Source organism: Neomonachus schauinslandi, chromosome 6 (assembly GCF_002201575.2).
Source record: "Neomonachus schauinslandi chromosome 6, ASM220157v2, whole genome shotgun sequence".
NCBI classification, from domain to species: domain Eukaryota; kingdom Metazoa; phylum Chordata; class Mammalia; order Carnivora; family Phocidae; genus Neomonachus; species Neomonachus schauinslandi.
The window spans coordinates 66542975-66559896 of record NC_058408.1 but is presented as its reverse complement, the minus strand read 5'-3'; the positions used below and the strand labels follow the sequence as shown (position 1 = coordinate 66559896).

Here is a 16922-nt window from a genome sequence, read left to right as displayed (position 1 = left end):
GTTTTCTCAACGCTCCTGATTCTGCAGACTCACAGTACCCATTGCTGCCTACGTTCCGGTTTGTTGGTAAAAGGGAAGAATGGGTCAAGGCTTTGAAGGGATGTGATTAGACAGCAGAGGCCTGTCTACACCCCTGGACCGGTGAGGGAAGCGCAGTTAAGCTCTCCAGTGTTCCTCTGAGCTGCTGCCTAGTGACGGCCACACACACGGGGACAAGGATGTGTCCCCACACGGCCTGCCAGCCAGAAGCACCAAACAACACAAACATTTTTTATTCTTTTTTTCTTTTAAGATTTATTTATTTTGGGGGAGCAGAGGAAGAGGGAGAGGGAATCTCAAGCAGGCTCCACGCCCAGCCCGGGGCTCAATCTCACGACCCCAAGATCACGACCTGAGCTGAAACCAAGAGTCGGATACTTAACCGACTGAGCCCCCCCCCAGGTGCCCCATTTTTTAATCCTTTAACTATGGATTTAAAAAGGTGGGGCCTGCATGTTGCCAGCCACGATCTAAAGTAAAAGGAAGAAAATCAAGTGAGAACCAGCCTCAGCTCCACTCCCCCAAGGTAACAACTGGGAACAGTCGGGGCCGAGATTCGTGCCCCGTTTTACGGGAAAGCAACATGGAGGCAGCAGGTAAGGCAGTTCTGGGGGTCCTGAGAGAAGCCAGTTGTGACGTGGGGATTGAGGCCCGCTCTAGGCCCAGCGCCCCAAGAGTCCTGGTGGGCTGGGGGTGGGGGCCTGGTTACCCCCTTCCTTACTCTCTCTCTCTGCCCTGTTTTCCACATGTCCTGTGTCTACATCTGTCCTGAGCCTCTGTGTGTCTCCGAGCAAGGACAGTCTTGCTGACCAGGGGGCTCCCAGGCCTCACGGGCACTTGGCAGAGGGAGCGTTCGGCATGGACTTCTCGGAGAGGCCGCGCTAGCCTCGAACACCAGCTCTTACTCTTGGAAGGCTTGCAGGGGACGCTCAAGTGCCTTCCAGGCAGCTCAGGCCACAAGCTCTCAACCTGGCCAGGGCCTGATACTCGGGGGGCCCCCTTGACCTCGTGGGGAGTCCCCAGCCCCTGGCTGTGACCACCTGAAGCTCAGGCCCCAGCTCCGGGACCCCTCAGCCCGCGGTGAGAAGGTGGGCAGCCCAAGGTGCCGGGGAGAGCAGAGCAGAACTGTTCCCTAAGGCCTGAGCCTCTCCCCCCTCTCCCTGGAGGACTGCGGCCACAGCCACCTTCATTCAAGTCCAGCCCAACCGTGCGGGGCGGAAGCTCAGAAGTGAAGGACAGGGGTCCTTAGCAGGTGAGGATTCACCCGAGCCAAGCAGACCGCAGGCACCAAGGCATAGGTCCTCAGTAAATGTACGTTGGTGGATTTAGGCCTGGGAGGGGGTGGCCTTGAGGGGGCGGGGGAGAGATGAGGGGACAGTCTCCAGTCCCCAAGGACCGCTCGCCATCAGGCACGGTGCTGAGAGGACAGGATTCAGTATCAGGCATGGACCTGAGTCCTGGTATTAACCTGGGGAAACTTCCTTTCTTTTCTTAAAGCATTAGTGTGAATTACAGTCCTTAAAATCCACCCACTTAAATATACAGTTCGGTGATCATGTATGTCCACAGTAGTGCAACCATCGCCTCTTCAATCACCTCGTGGCTCCCAGCAGAAACCCCGTGTTCCTCCCATTCCCACCCGGCCCTGGGCAGCCACAATCTGGCGCTGCAGACCGCACAGTTCCTGGCCATTTCCAATTCACGGAATCATACAGAATGTGCGGCCAACAGCGACTGGGTTTTCGCTTCCGGTGATGTTTCTGGGCACCTTCATGGTGTAGCGAGACCAGCGCTCCCTTATCATCACCGGACGCTATTCCCTTGAGTGGATGTGATGCTGGTGGGTGTCCGCTCACCAGCTGGCAGACATTTGGGTGGTTTCCTCTTCTTGGCTCTTGGGAATGCTGCTGTCCTGGATATTCACGCCCAAGCGTTTGTGCGGACAAGTGCTCTGTCCCCTGGGTTGGTACTTGAATAGCATCGCTTATATGGTGACTAACTTTCCGAACTGCCAGACTGTTGGCCAGAGTGGCCACTCCATTTTACAGGAGGGCTGTCATTCCTGCACATCCTTGTCAACATCGCTTTCTGGTAAACCCCAGCTCCACCAAAACCAGTCGTGCGAGCGGCTGTGCCGTGGTACCGCCCTGGGCTTTGACATTTCCCCAGTCAGCGATGGCTTAAACGTCTCCTCACAGGCCCATTTGCCGTGTTATCTTCCTTGGTGAAATGTCTCTTTGAATCTTTGGGGGGCAGCTTATTTAACCTCCTCGAGCTTCGCCTTATTCTACCCAGTTCCTGAATCCTAAGATTTCCTATAAAGGGCGTGCAGAGCCTGCCACCTAACGTGGGCTTTACAATAGCTTTGCAGAGGGTTGAACTTGTCGCTTGTCACTGTGGCCCCACAGGAACGAGCCTCATCCACGGCTCTCAGGTTGGAGTTTGAGCTGGGCTGCTGTCCTCACCGAGGACCCCCTCCCGCAGCTGGGGGTGAAGGATGAGCACCACAGGCTTGAGTGGTCCACCGTGTTCCACATGTTCTGCTGAGCCATTCCACAAGGTCTCACTGCAAACCCACCAGAAGCTTCTGATGGAGCGGGACCTCCTATTTAGAGGGGATGAAATCTGGAGACTGGATTCAGTAGCTTCTCTAAGGTCCCCTAGCTGAAAGTGGCAGAAACTGGTGCACTTGTCGTGATGAGCACGGGGCAACGCCTGGAAGTGTTGAATTACTGTATCGTACAGCTTAACTAACTGGAATTAAGTTTTAAAAAAAACACATCTACCCGCAAATTGTGGGGGGGGCAACTCAGATTTGAACCCAGAGAGGATGCCGGTGCCAATGCCATAGGCGGCGAGCTCCTGGGGACGAGCGGGAGGCTCTGTCCCGCTGTGTACACAGCAGGCCCACCCATGGCCCCACCCGTGAGCCCAGCTCAAGGAGCTAAGCTGCTTGTCCCCAGGCCTCAGCATCTGCGGTCAAGTGAGGGAAAAAGTAGCTCCTCCCTCAGAGTGCAGTCCGCCTGGGTCCAAAGCCCGGCAGGTGCACGGCCAACTACAAAGCAGGCGGCTTCCTCCTCTGTGCCTGGGCAGCCACCCTCCCCCCAGCTCAGGCCACTTGGCTCTCCTCGGCCATGAGCTCTGGCCCATCCTAGAGCCATCTCCTGACCCTGACCCTGGGGGTCAGGCTGGAGCAGGGCGTCTGTACAGCTCTCAGGGCCTAGCCCATAATTTCTTCTCCTCCCTACTTCTTGCCTTCAGACGGCGCTCCCCATAGAAGCAAGGAATGCCTGGTCAGGTCCTGGAGTTCTCTAGAATGAAGACTTAAGATGAAGCATAAAAAAGCAGCCTGGCTCAGTCAGTAGAGCGCACGACTCTTGATCTCGGGGTCGTGAGCTCAAGCCCCACACTGGGCACAGAGCTTACTTAAAAAAAATAAAAGCAGGGTAATAAAAAATAAAACTATATTGAAGCAGTTAAACTTAAGAGCGCTCAGTAACACTTTTCCAACGGGACACCTATGAAGCAAGAGTTAAAGAGAAGCATGACCTACTTTCGTGCTTTTCTGATTAACTGTAACAATTCTAAGTTGCTCACTTCTTTTCCACTCACAATTCAGAGAGCAAAGTCCTCGTCACGTTTCGTACCTCTCTCTGCCTTGACCTGGTGTCAAGCGGACTTGGTTCTGGCTCCAGACAGAGGACCCCAGCTGAAGGTCTCCAGACCTTTCACCCAGCAGGGCTCAGACTGGAGTCGTGGCCTCTCTCCCCCAACAGGTGCACAGGCCTGCCTCTGGCCGCCACCATCACCCCCTCCCCCTGGGAGCATCTTCCAACGTGGACAAGACAAGAAACTAGTGTGGCTGGGTCTGAACAGATTCAAGGGGGTTTTATCACAAGGACCTGAAACTGCCGGACCTGCCCTCGCCCTGCTCGGTCCCCCACAGGGCTCTGGTTCTAGAAAGGAGGGCAGAGACCACCTCAGTCCTTCTTGCCCCCGGGGCCCAGGCTTCTTGTGAGCAGCTTCCCTGTGGAATGGGTCAACGTGGACACTGTGGGGGATTCCAGCTTCACTCTGTCCAGGAGGGTCTTCTTGAGGGCAGCGGGCGAGACCTTCTCTTGGGCAGCCATGGACTGCAGCTCTCTGCAGACAAAGCCCCGAAGGGGTTGAAGGAGGAGCCAGAACTCCACACAGCTTCCCCGTGCACATAACCCCCAAGCCCGGAGGACTGGACACCACCCAAAATTAGAACCCTAAATCAAACACTCCCCCGAGCTTCTCAGAAGTGCTATTTAACCACGTGTGGGTGACCACGCACATGTGTAGCTCTGCGTGCTTTCTGCAATCACACGGAGACACGGTACAGATGGGACAGTGAGCGGGCTTGGAGTCACACACTTGCCCAGCCCGCCTCGCCTATGTACTAGCTGCCTGAGCTCAGGAAAACCGTCTCTGGGCCTCAACCTCCTCTTCTATAAATCCAAGCTACCCGCACCCCCCCCCGCCAACAGAACTGCAGTGACCATTAAATGTAGAAAGGCCTGCAAACCCTCGGCGAAACGGAGTCCAAGAAACCATGCTTATGGACAGAGCGCAGGACTGCTGAGGGGACCACAGGGGGCAGTTTCTGTGGGACGGGGCCCAGCCTGGGGGTCACTGGGAGCAGGGGGCCCAGGCACAGAGGGGGAGCGACCCACCGTGTGCGGATGCAGGAGGCCTCCACAGCGTTGATGAGCAAGGAGCGGAAACCCCCACTCTCCAGGAAGTGCAGGGCGTGGATGGTGGCCCCTCCGGGGGAGCAGACATTGTCTTTGAGCTGGCCTGGGTGCTGCTCTGAATCCAGCAGCATCTTGGCAGCGCCCTGCGGGAGGCAGGAGGGATGAGAGAAGACTGCTCATGTACCTCGGACAGGCTTTTCCACACCCACTGCCCTTCCCCAGTCGCTATCCCAGCTTCCCAACCAAGCCCCACCCCAGCTCAGGGACTCCCCCCCAGCTCAGGGACCCCCCCCCCTGGGGCCCCCATCCCACACCCCAGTCCAGAACACGCAGGGCAAGTATACTGACCAGCAAGGCCTGGGCCCCCAGGCGGACCGCCAGGCGCCGAGGCAGGCCCATCTTCACCCCACCATCAGCCAATGCGTCCAGGGCCATAAATGCCTGTGGAGACACTCGCTGAGTCCCAGGGCCGCAGACACGCAGGGCCACTCCCCGCGGTCTGCTTTTCCTCATGACCGCAACTAGCTCCAAAGGCTGCTCTCCTCCAACAGCTAGCTTCACCCCGACGTAGGCAGCACCCACAGCCCAAGCGGCCTGCCAGTCCATCCCACTGCCCTGGGCCCCCAGGGGGTCTCACGTAAGCAGGCCCACTGCCGCTGAGCCCCGTGACGGCGTCAATCAGGTCCTCCTCTACCTCCGTGCAGAACCCCACGCTACTCATGAGCTGCTCCAGGAGCCTGCCATCCTCCACCAGGGCGTGGGTGCCCGTGGCGTACACCGTGGCGCCCTCCCGCACCACCACGGGTGTGTTGGTCATGCAGCGAATCACCTTGGGGGTCGGCTGGAAGGCCATCAGCTTCTGGGACAAGGAAGAGGCCCCAGTGAGTTGCCAGGGCACCACTGGCGCCCCCAGCCTCCTCCACAAACAACTCATCACGGGCACCTTTTCCACAGAGCTGATGGTAACACCAGCAGCACAGGACACCACGATGTGCCTGGCCTGCACATCCGCCCCGATCTCGTCCAGGATGAAGGGGATGATGTGCGGCTTCACAGCCAGGAACAGGACGTCACTGTGCCTCACCGTCTCCTTGTTGCTTCGGGTCAGGTTCACGCCCATCTTCTGCAGGAGGAGACTACCCAGCTCACAGTGCGGGCAACCTCCCTCGCCCGGGCCCCCCCCCCCGCCCCCGGAGCACCCTGGAATCCCCTGCTCTGTCCCTTCGGGGTCTGCCCCCACCCCCGTCGCCGCCGAAGTCTTCCCTTGTTGCTAGCGAACAAGTGAGCCAAGTGCTAGGCAGCCACACGCTTCCCCAAGGCCACCGGGCCGTGGCCGTCTCCCATCCCCACCAGGCCTCGGGCACCCGGGCACCCCTCTGCCAGGAAAGTTCCCCCGGCCGGAAAGAGACATGGGCAGAGGGGCAGGTGAAATGGGAGCGCGCAAGGGTTGGCACAGAGGGCCGGACGCTCCTGGGGGGAGGTGGGCGCGGGCCGGGCCCCCCCGTGCCCCACGCCCCCGCGCCCCCCTACCCTGAGCGAGGACACCGTGGGCAGGTCCATTTCCGGGGAGCTGGCTATGATCTTGTGAGCCGACAGGATCCCTGCGGAAGATGGAGCTCATCAGCCGGGCACCGCGGCCCTCCGGCCCCCGCGGCCCTCCGGCCCCCGCGCTCTCCCCGGGAGGGCAGGTCGGACCCACAACCAGGCCCCGCGCGGGCTCGCGGCCCTCGCTGCTCCACGAGCCTCGTCCCGCCCGTCAGACGCTCAGCCGTTCGGGCTCGCGCGGTGGAAGGCGTCCCCGGACAAGGCTGCGGCCCGCGAGCCCACCTGCCGCCGTGAAGCCCCGCGCCAGGGCACAGGCCAGCTGGCCCGCGCCGATGAAGCCCACGCTCATGGCGGCGGGAACGCGTCCGGCACCACCAGGGAGCCGCCGCAGGATACACGAGGCCGGGCGGAGAGAGACCCCAACGAGCCGCACGCCCCGGAAGCCGGACGCAGACAGCTGCCGGCAGCTTCCGGCCCGGCTGCCGGGACCCCTCCCCACCGCCTGCCTGGCAGGAGGTGCCGTGGGGCCTCACGGGTCCCCGCCCCGCCTCGCCTCGCCAGGGCGGCCAATCCTCGGCCGGGAGCTCGAGCGGACCAATCCGTGGCAGAGAGCTCGGGAGCGGGGCACCAATCCTCAGGCGGGCCAATCCGCGGCCGGGAGCTCGAGCGGACCAATCCGTGGCAGAGAGCTGGGGAGCGGGGCACCAATCCTTGGGCGGGCCAATCCGCGGCCGGGAGCTCGAGCGGACCAATCCGTGGCCGAGAGCTCGGGAGTGGGGCACCAATCCTCGGGCGGACTAATCCGCGGCCAGGAGCTCGAGCGGACCAATCCGTGGCCGAGAGCTCGGGAGCGGGGCACCAATCCTCGGGTGGACCAAGCCTCCGCCGGGAGCTCGAGCGGACCAATCCGCTGCCGGGAGCTCGGGCCGTGCGCCCGCCCCCGAGCACGGGATTGGCGGTGGGAACCTCCGGCGCGGTGCGCGGCAGCCGGGGTCTCCGCCCCGCAGGCCCGCCCGGGACCAGGGTCGGCCCTCGAGGCGGGTGGGGCCGGGGACTGGGATTCCGGCCGAAGACGGCTAGTGTTGTGTGTGGCGCGGTCTGTCAGCCGCCCTAGCGGGCGGGAGGCTCCGCGGGTTGTGGACTGCAGGCCTGAGCGGGGGCGGCTGGAAGCCCCTGCTGCTCGCCCCCTCCCGGCCTGCGGGGTGGTGGCCGCGGTAGCAGCCGCGTTGTCCGCCGAGCCTGCACGGTTCCTAAGAATGGAGGATCGGCTCCTTTCGTGCGTTTGGGAGGATCTAGTCCTTAGCGTGAAACAGGGGTCCGCCACCTCCATTCTGACCTGTGCGTGCTTTCCAACCAAGTTCTCCTCGCCGGCTTACCTCTTTCCCCAGGCAAACAGCCCGGGGCAAAGAACCCGGGCCTGAGCTCTGAAACCGCCCCTCGAGCCACAGGGACCGCCCTGAGCCGGCCCTGGCAAGCCCACCCATGACCGACCCCACCCGCACTCCCCACTAACCTCTGTCCCTTTGCATTTTCCTGATGCAAACCTGCATGTATTTGCAGCACTTGGGAGACCGTCTATGAGACTAGTCGGCTGTCTCCCTGGTGTCGGCTTCCCTGAAATAGACTCCTTTCCTGTTTCACCTCCTCCTCTCTCTGCCTTTGATTTGGTGAGTGGTGAGTGGCTGACCCTGGTCTGTCTGGGACCCCCGGAGCCAGGTGACTCTGCCCGCGGCGCCCCAGCTGCACGTAGGGCCCAGCCGAGGCAGGGGAAGTCTATGACTCCCCCCTCGCCCAGCCCCAACTTGCTGTAAACGCTCCCCAGACGGTAGGTTTGCATTTCCACCAGCAGTAAAAGGGGCCTCCGGAACGGGTGTCAGGAAAGTACGGAGGGAGGGGGGGCATCCCTGGATGACTCTCAGGAGCTGGGGAGACTGTGGGCTCCCCACGGCCTGTCTGCGGGGGGTTCTGCACCCCTGCCCCGCCCCCTCCCTGCAGCACCCCCCACCCCTTTCCCTGCAAGTTTCTCCCTGCTGCAAGCTTCCTCTACCTGCTCACGTCCCTGAGCAAGCCCCCACCTCCTTGGTTCCTGCATCCTTAAAGGTGCGGACCAAATGTTCACTATTAAGCAAAATAATATTTCAGTAACTTTTTCTGATTAGAAAAGAAGTACATGCATATTGAGGAAAATATGGGAAATCCAAAAAAAAAGTAAAGGTCAAAATAGTCCCATAATCAGACTTCCTAGGGACAGTCTCTTGGAAACATTTTCGGTGGATTTCCTTACATTATTATTGTCTATGCATATATACTTTTCCATTCTTGGGAATAAATGATATACATATAGTTTTGAAACTTCTACGTGAGATGTATAATAAGCATTTCCCAATGTCACTGAAAAGTTGTTTAAAACAAGTTGTTTAAAACAAGATATCTTTGACTACTTAGTATTCCATTATATGGCTGCACCACACTGACCATTCTCCCGAAGATCAAAATTAGGTTTATTAATTCATTCCACACATGCTTACTGAGCCAGGTTCTGGGGGTCCAGCCATGAACAAAGCAAAGGTCCCTATCCTCACAAACTTATGTCCATTTTTAAAATTATTCAGGGGCACCTGGGTGGCTCAGTCAGTTAAGCGTCTGTGTTCGGCTCAGGTCATGGTCCCAGGGTCCTGGGATTGAGCCCCGTGTCGGGCTCTCTGCTCAGCGGGAGGCCTGCTTCTCCCTCTGCCTCTGCCTCTCTCTGTCTCTCATGAATAAATAAATAAGATCTTTAAAAAAATAATAAAATAAGAAAAAAATTTAAAAATTCTACTACTGTGAGAAAATCTTTGTCAAACTCTGATTATGTTCTTTGTTCCGTGTGTAGTGGCTTTAGAGACCCCCCACGGCGGCTGAGGGGGGGCCGGCAACTGGACACTTCAAACTAGCGGAGGAAAGGGGGACCTGCGGTACAGCCTTTGAGAAGGTACTGGGAGCGTGCCATCTGGAAGGGGCACCTGCATCAGGAGGAGCTCGGGGACTGGAACTGGGGCCCAGCACTGCCACATCCTTCCTCTCTTCTCTGGTCTTTACTTGCTCCCACTTGGCCTCCTTTCTAGTAGAAGAATCTTTGTCAGGCAGCAGGGAAGGTGGGAGCTTCTGAATGCTGTCGGCTCCTCTGAGGGAGCAGGGCTCCCCATAGTCCGTTTGGAAGGCTGCAGGTCCCCTTGCTTCCCCTGGTCTCTGGCTCTGGCCTGCAAACACAAGATTGGGGTGGGGCGGAGTGCGGTGTCTCACTCCTTCCGCACAACCATCCATCCGTGACCTGGTGGCCGTGGCATCTCCTGCTTTGGCGTCCAGGAGTAGAGGTGAGATGTGAGGAGGATTCCGGGGCCCAGGGAGGGAGGCCATGTTGGTGGCCCCTGTGCTGACTTGACCACCAGCTGGGCCAGGCCACGTGAGAGAGGGCGCAGCCAAGGCACGTGGCCCTCCTCACAGATCCTGGACGGGTGAGCCACTGGCCAGAAACTGGTTCTTTTTTTGTGGTACTTGGAGATCTATCATTTTTTTTTCATCTCCAAAGTTTAAAGTTTATATGTACAAAGTTTTATTCTGTTTTAATGATAGGCACCCCCATTTCCTTCTCTTGTAATGACTTGCTGACTCTAAAGGTCCTGCCAGGGTTCCCTTGGCGAGATGCAGGGAGGAAAGCGCCCTCCTCCCCCAGCTACTTAGGACGCCCCCCCAGGAGGGCCCCAGCCTGGTGCTGCCAACTGGCCGGGGACACAGGCTCTCCATGTCCGGCACCTGTGTCCTCTCCATTTTACTCCATCTGATCAGGCAGAGAGAAGCCCTGAAGGAAAATGGGGAAGCTCACCAAGCTTCTGGGACTGCCCACCTTCATCCCCCCCCCCTCCTCCATCCTCCCCCTCCTCTCCTGGTCAGTTAGGTCAACTGTTGCTGCCCTTCCCCCTCCTCCCTCCCCACAGTCCCACTCCTCCCCCTCCTGCCTTCCCAGACAAAGTGGATAATGCATCATTTCTGCCTCCACTTCTCCGGTCCTTCACCCCCCAGGGCCTCCGGGCCTCCTTTCTGATCTAATGAGCTGGCTCATCTGGTCTAACAATGGACAGATCCAGGGAATAAGGGAGGATCCTGAGCTGCTTTCAGCTAATCCTAAAGCAAGTCCCCTTGACCCCAGTCCGTCCTAACTTAGGGACCTCTCCAGGGAGGCACATTTTGCATGGGTTTTTCTTTTTCTTTCTTTCTTTCTTTCTTTCTTTCTTTCTTTCTTTCTTTCTTTCTTTCTTTCTTTTTAAATCACACAAATAACCCATGTTGATTGTAGAAAAAATTTAAATTTGAGCAAATGGAAAAATGAACATTGCTTTTAATCCCACCACCTAAAGAGATCCAGTGTGACTCTTTGGAATATAACTCGACACTTCTTTGTTCTGTAAGTCAGGCACACCTTAAACCTGATTTTTTTTAAAAGATTTTATTTATTTGAGCGAGAGAGAAAGAGCACGAGCAGGGGGAGAGGGGCAGAGGCAGAGGGAGAAGCAGACTCCCCGCTGAGCAAGGAACCCAATGTGGGACTCGATCCCAGGACCCTGAGATTATGACCTCAGCCGAAGGCAGACGCTTAACAGGCTGAGCCACCCAGGCGCCCTTAAACCTGATTTTTTTTTTTTAAGATTTTATTTATTTATTTGACAGAGAGACACAGCCAGAGAGGGAATACAAGCAGGGGGAGTGGGAGAGGGAGAAGCAGGCCCCGCGCAGAGCAGGGAGGCCGATGCGGGGCTTGATCCCAGGACCTGGAATCATGACCTGAGCCGAAGGCAGACGCTTAACGACTGAGCCACCCAGGTGCCCCTAAACCTGATTTTTAAAACAAGTATGTGTTCATGTTGTATGTGAACAGGTCAGGTTGTATATAAAGGAGACATGCAAAAACCATAGGGATTATGGGCAATTTTCAAGTCATTCAAAATTACCTTTAATCATGTTACTTTGTCTTTTAAGTGAAAACATTATAATTACACCTCACTTCTAATGGACTTTGGCGGACTGTCTTCGTTTCTTCTGCTGCCATAAAAATGTCCTGCAAATTTTGCGTCACAGAACAAATGTGTTACCTCACGTGTTGCAGGTCACAAGTGGTCAGTGGGTCCAGCTGGTTTCTCTGCTCTGGGTCCCACAGGCCACATCAAGGTGGCAGCTGATCCAAGTCCTTCTCTAGAGGCTCTGGGGAAGATTCGGCACCGAGACTCATTCAGGGGGCTGGCAGAATTTGGCTCCATGTGGCTGTAGGAATGAGGTCCCCTTTCCTTGCTGGCTGCCAGCCAGGGGTTGTTCTCAGCTTCTCAAAGGCTCTCACATTCCCGGGCTCACAGTCCCCTTCATCTGCAAACCAGTAACGGCAGGTCCGGTCCTTTTCCTGCTTCAAATCTTTCTGGCCTCCTCTTCTGCTTCTGTTGGTTCACATCCTCCTGGGAGCTCCGGGTGTGATCTCAAGCCAGCACCCAGACACAGTGGACAGGGAGGGATGGAGGAAAGAGGCAGGCCACTCCAGATGGGTTGAAGGAGCTCAGGGAACCGACCTATGAGCCTTGTCTTGGGGGCTGCGAGAAGGTGGATCCCTGCGTCCACTGGCCACATCCTAACTGTTCATAGAGAGGCCTCGGGGGGGGGGGGGGGGGGGGGTTCGGTCTTGTACTGATGGTCCCAGCACCACATCACTGTCTCAAGGCTGTCCTGGGGGCAGCTTCTGGGCAAGGTGACTGGAACATTCCAAAGGCAGGAGAGGGGATGAGGAGCTTCCCTTGCCCGGGTCCAGCTCACGGGTCAACTGGTGGTCACATCTTCTCATTGACCTTCCCTAAAGCCTCATCTCTGTGCCTCCAGCCAGACAAAGTTCTCTACTTTGAAGGAATCCTGTGATTAGATTGTGTGTACTTGGTTAATCCAAGATCGTCTCCTTATTTTGAGGTCTGTAACCTTAATCACATCTGCAAAATCCAGAGTATAAATATAAAATGACAGAGTCACAGGCTCCAAGGATTGGGAGGCATGGATATATTGGGGAAAACATTCTATGTACCACACCGTCTCCCTGTGCTGAGGAACACATCCTTATATTTTGAAATAAGGCGGATCTCCTGGACTTTTTAGCTCACAGGGGATGATGGGAGTAGGCCCATCCTTGCCACTGATTGAATGGTCTGGCTGGGAGTCTGCAGATAGGTCACTGAGTAGCTGGTGGAACTCTTTAGAAGGTATGGATACTCTTCTTGTAAAGAAAACAACGGTCTGCCCTGGTCCTCACAGCATCCCACGCGGAAGGGCTTCATTCAGATGTCTGATGGAGGTGATCTAGGCCTTTCTGTCCAAGCCAAGTCCTCTCCCCTGCCTCCAGCCATATGCTTGCCACGTTCTCAGATCCTGGCTGTCCAGAGACCGGCTCCATTTTCCCCTCCACTAGTCTGTTGTTATTAATGAGCTTTGTGGGTGAAAACAGAGCCCAAGAACTTCAACAGCCAGGCATAAGGAAACCCAGCTGCCTAGAAAGGTTACATTAGGGCACTGCCAGGTGTGGCCGCTTCCAGATGACCTGGTGGCTAACGCCCATGTCATCAACAGAACACGCTTATGTGGGGGGATGGGGGGAGCACAGTGGGAAGGAGTGTTATAACCCATGCCTCAGCGTAGAGATTCAACAGCTTTGCATCGCCCTGCCTCGATTTCCTCATCTGGAAAATGGGAATCATAATACCTACCTTAAGGAATTTGTTGCAATAATTAAGTGATGTAAGGTATACAAAATTGCCTGGTCCAGTGCCCTGGCTTACAGTGAGTGCTCAATAAATGTTAGGTTGCTTGCCACACCACTGTCACCCCATGTCTGTCCCCATAAACACTGCCAGGGGGAAAGTGTTTTCTAAAGAGGTGGCCCGTGTGACTGATTGTTTACGATACCGGTTTTGGAGTGAGAGCTGGGGGACAATATAAGTATTAGAAATGAAAGCTTAATCCAAAACTAGTTATTGCAGTGTTTGGCACCCCCAGAGACCGGGGGTCTTGGTCTCCCCATCTCTTCACATCATTATGAGATCTCATCCCCATCATCACTCCCTTCTCTCTGGTATAAAGGGTACCAGAAACAAAATGCAGAGACACAGAGCAAACCGTCACTTTATTTTGGCATATTATCTACACTCAACTGTTTTGGCTACATTTTTTAAAAAGTAAATACATTTGGGTTCTGGTGGTAAAGCTTCTAAAACAGTGGGGGAAATAACCTAACTACACACAGGAAAAGCTGGGTCTGCAGGGGAGCCGGTGAAGTTTGGGCTCTCTGACCCCCAGGGTAATGACTCAGCTGACTCCCACCTCCTCTCTTTTAAGAGGAAATGGTGGCCCAAAGGCTTCCCCATTGGCTTGAGGTCACAGTTGTGACCCTGTTTGATCCAGAAACCAAGTACCCCAGCTGGAAGCCCATCGTCCTCCCTCCTAGCAATCTCTCAAGGGAGTGGGGACCCAAGCATGTTTACAAGAGTCCAGAATGGGTCAACGTTTTGGGGAAGGGGTGTTCTTTTTTTTACCTCCTCCCTACCTAGGGGAAAGTGGGGGATTTAAAAAATTTTTGTTTTAATTCCCATCATGCAGTAGAGTAAATCAGTGTTTCCCCAGCTCACATCATAGGGCATGTTGTCCATACTCAGCTGAGAGTTTGCCATAGAGAGGCTCCCCGCGTGCAGTCTGCCCATGCCCGGCTGTGTTCCTTAACAAGGAGGCTGGGATTTCCTTCTAGAGCTCAGAAATCTGAGCCGCATTAGTTACTCACCTAAGTGCTTAGGGTGGGGGTGATGCACAGGAGGACAAGAAAAGGAAGAACGTGCAGGAAAAGTAAAACAGGGGCGCTGAGTGGGGCCAGGGGTCACTTGCTAAGGAGGAAATTAACACCTACGTCCAGACCTGCTTCTGTGCCCCTGTCCAGGGCCGCGCCGCGGTGGCCACGCCCCACACCTAAGGCTCCAGCTTCCGGGGCACTGGCGCCCCGTCCCAGGAGCAGCTACAGCTCTGCACCCTCATGTTGGGCAGGCTGACCACCTGGGGCCTGGGCCTGCCTTCCTCCTCCACGCGGACGATCATGGGCAGCGAGGCCGTTTCCGAGGCGATGCACTGCCGAGGCCCCAGAAGCGGCCACTTGAAGGGCAGGGGCTGCCGGCAGGCGCCCACGCACTCGTAGGCCAGGAAGCCCGGGGGCTCCAGGACCCAGTTCTCAGCCCACTTCATCCCCTGCAGGTCGATGTACATCTCCTGGCGGCAGCAGCGGGGGGCCTCCGACCCAGGCACCTCGGGGTCACAATCGCCCTGAGCTCTGCGCGGGCAAGGAGAGGCAGAGGTCAGCAGGGAGGGCCCGGGGCGGGGGGGCATCTGGGAGGAGCTTTGCCACCCAGTGTTCATTATGTTCAAAAGGATAAGGATGGGTCACTACCAACAACCAAACGGTACATCACGAGAGCCCTTAGTCCTGAGACTGAAAGGGACTCTCCTGCGGGCATTCACTCCCATGGCACCCTGAAAAGTCCCACTCGGACTGAGCTGGCCTTGGGAGTGGGGTCCCCCCGTGCGGCCCGGGCGCCTACCCGTAGGCCCCCAGGTCCAGCGTGTGCAGCTCCAGCTGGGGCTCGCCCTGCCTGGCGCCCGCCGGCCCCTGGGAGGCGAAGCGCACCAGCTTGTGGGCGCCCGCGGCCCGCGGGCCCAGGTGCTCCGTCTGCACCGTCACCTGCAGGAGCAGGGGCTGCCGAGGCCGGCTCAGCTGCTGCCAGAAGGTCACGGCCTCGGTCACGTCGAAGGCCTTCCAGCCGCTGTCGTGGAGGGACACCAGCCTGCGACGGGGCGGCGCGGGGACGGGGGCCTGAGCTGGGGGCTGCGGGTTCACCCTGGGGAGCCCCCCTGCCCCCACGCCCGCGCTGGGACCCCCGCCCGCGCCCCTCTCCTCCCCGCCCCGCGCTGGGACCCCCGGCCCGCGCCCCTCCCCTCTCCTCCTCCCGTCTCCTCCCCCCGCGCTGGGACCCCCGCCCCCTCCCCCCACTCCAGGACACCTACTTCCCTGCCCCCCCCCGCCCCCCCCTGCTGGGACCCCCCCGCCCGTCCCCTCCCCATCCCTCCTCCCCCGCCCCCTCCCCGCTTGCAGCCCCCACCTGGAGTCCACCAAGGAGGTGCGGTTGGAGCTGTCCTCGCGGACGTGCAGCCACTCGACGGTGACGCGGGCACGGGCGCTGTGCGGGGACAGCCGCTCGAGCCTGCGGAGCGCGGCGCTGGGCACCGGCTCCTGGAAGAGGCGCAGCACGGCCCGCACCAGCTCGCTGTTGGGGGGCAGCCGCCCCTCCATGCTGAACACCAGCAGGTGCGTGGAGGCCTCCGACGCCAGCCACCTGCCCACCACCTCTGGGGACAGGAGCAGGGTCAGGAGGCCTGTACAGCACCAGGGCGGCTGCGAGGGGGCTGGGCCCCCGGCCAGTGAACAGCATTTCCCCAGCAGTCCCCAGGGAGATGCCAGGGAGAATGTGGGGGCTGGGGCTGCCCCTCAAGTGCACAGACATGCAGCCTTCTTTTCTGTTTGTTTGAACATTTTACTTCTAAGTAATCTCTACGTAGGCCCAGCGGGGGCCCCAACTCACAAACCCAAGATCAAGAGTCACACCCTCCACCTGCTGAGCCAGCCAGGCGCCCAGACCTGTAGCCTTCTTTGGGCAAAGGGCACTGCAAAACGGGGGGGCAGAGAGCCCTGCCATGGAGACCTCTGGTGGCCGGCTGAGTGTCCTAAGAAGCAGAGCAAGAGCCTTGAATTCCTCCCATCTCCCTCCCATGCCCGGGGAGATGTCCCCAAGAGGAGTCCGGGGCCCGTGAGCAGCTTTAGCGGGGCTACCGAGTCCGGAGGCCAACGGTGGGACGTGTTCCACACCCTCCCCACACGCCCCGTGTCCCTAACCCCTGAGCTCCCGGTTGGCACCCTGACAAGGAGCGGGGCGTAGCCGCAGGGAGGCCTCACCTCGGAATTTCTGGCTGAACCTCTTCCCTCGAGAGCGGGCGCCGTGGCTGCGCTGCAACAGGGCCACGTACTGGGCTGTCACGTGGGCAGGGGTGACCAGCCCGTCAGCGTCGCCCCCGTCTAGGACGGGCACCTGGCTGAGGTGCAGCTGCCGCAGCAGGCTGCCCCGGATCTGCTCCCCGCTCAAGGCGGCCCCGGGGCCGGGGAAGGGCAGCGCCCAAAGAGCCCAGCACAGCCACAGTGGCCGCATGGGGCCGCGCACGAGCCCGAGCCGCGGAGGCGACAGACGTGTCCCCGGGGGCGGCTCCGGGAGGGTCCTGGCTGGCTGTGCTGAGGGTCAGGCTGGGTCGGCTTTATAGCCAGCCCTGGGCCGGGCCTGGGGGTGGGGGGAGCCAGGCCACACCCCTCGGACCTCCTGGGAGCTCAGCGGCCAGGCGGGTCCAGGAGCCTGGAGGAGGGGACTGTCTAGAACTGGCACAGAGGCCTGTCTGGATGCCACACCAGCCCGGGGCCTCTGGCCATTGCTGTCTGGGCAGCTCAGGGATGATTTCAGTGCCTGTTGAATTTCCCGG

General features: G+C 58.4%; 2 protein-coding genes across 6 annotated transcripts; both read right to left on the bottom strand.

The window, feature by feature from the left end:
- Window positions 1-394: 394 nt before the first annotated feature.
- On the bottom strand, window positions 395-6823 carry PYCR2 (pyrroline-5-carboxylate reductase 2). 4 transcript variants are annotated; one of them, XM_021679463.1, is made up of 7 exons: window positions 6585-6823; window positions 6288-6358; window positions 5701-5880; window positions 5395-5616; window positions 5106-5198; window positions 4737-4900; window positions 395-4182 (listed from the first exon to the last, which is right to left on the bottom strand). In XM_021679463.1, exons 1-7 carry the CDS (start codon window positions 6649-6651, stop codon window positions 4020-4022), a joined length of 960 nt encoding a protein of 319 aa, XP_021535138.1. In that variant the 5' UTR covers window positions 6652-6823; the 3' UTR covers window positions 395-4019. The 4 variants fall into 4 exon arrangements, with proteins under 4 accessions (XP_021535138.1, XP_044772374.1, XP_044772375.1 ...); XM_044916439.1 differs by lacking the exon at window positions 5106-5198; XM_044916440.1 differs by lacking the exon at window positions 5395-5616.
- A 7495-nt stretch (window positions 6824-14318) lies between these two features.
- LOC110571365 (left-right determination factor 1-like) lies at window positions 14319-16600 on the bottom strand. Of its 2 annotated transcripts, XM_021679466.1 has the most exons (5): window positions 16351-16600; window positions 15704-15746; window positions 15500-15601; window positions 14942-15184; window positions 14319-14673 (listed from the first exon to the last, which is right to left on the bottom strand). In XM_021679466.1, the coding sequence occupies exons 1-5, from the start codon at window positions 16598-16600 to the stop codon at window positions 14319-14321; spliced, it is 993 nt and encodes a 330-aa protein (XP_021535141.1). The 2 variants fall into 2 exon arrangements, with proteins under 2 accessions (XP_021535141.1, XP_021535140.1); XM_021679465.1 differs by having other exon boundaries at window positions 15500-15746.
- Between the last annotated feature and the right edge of the window lie 322 nt (window positions 16601-16922).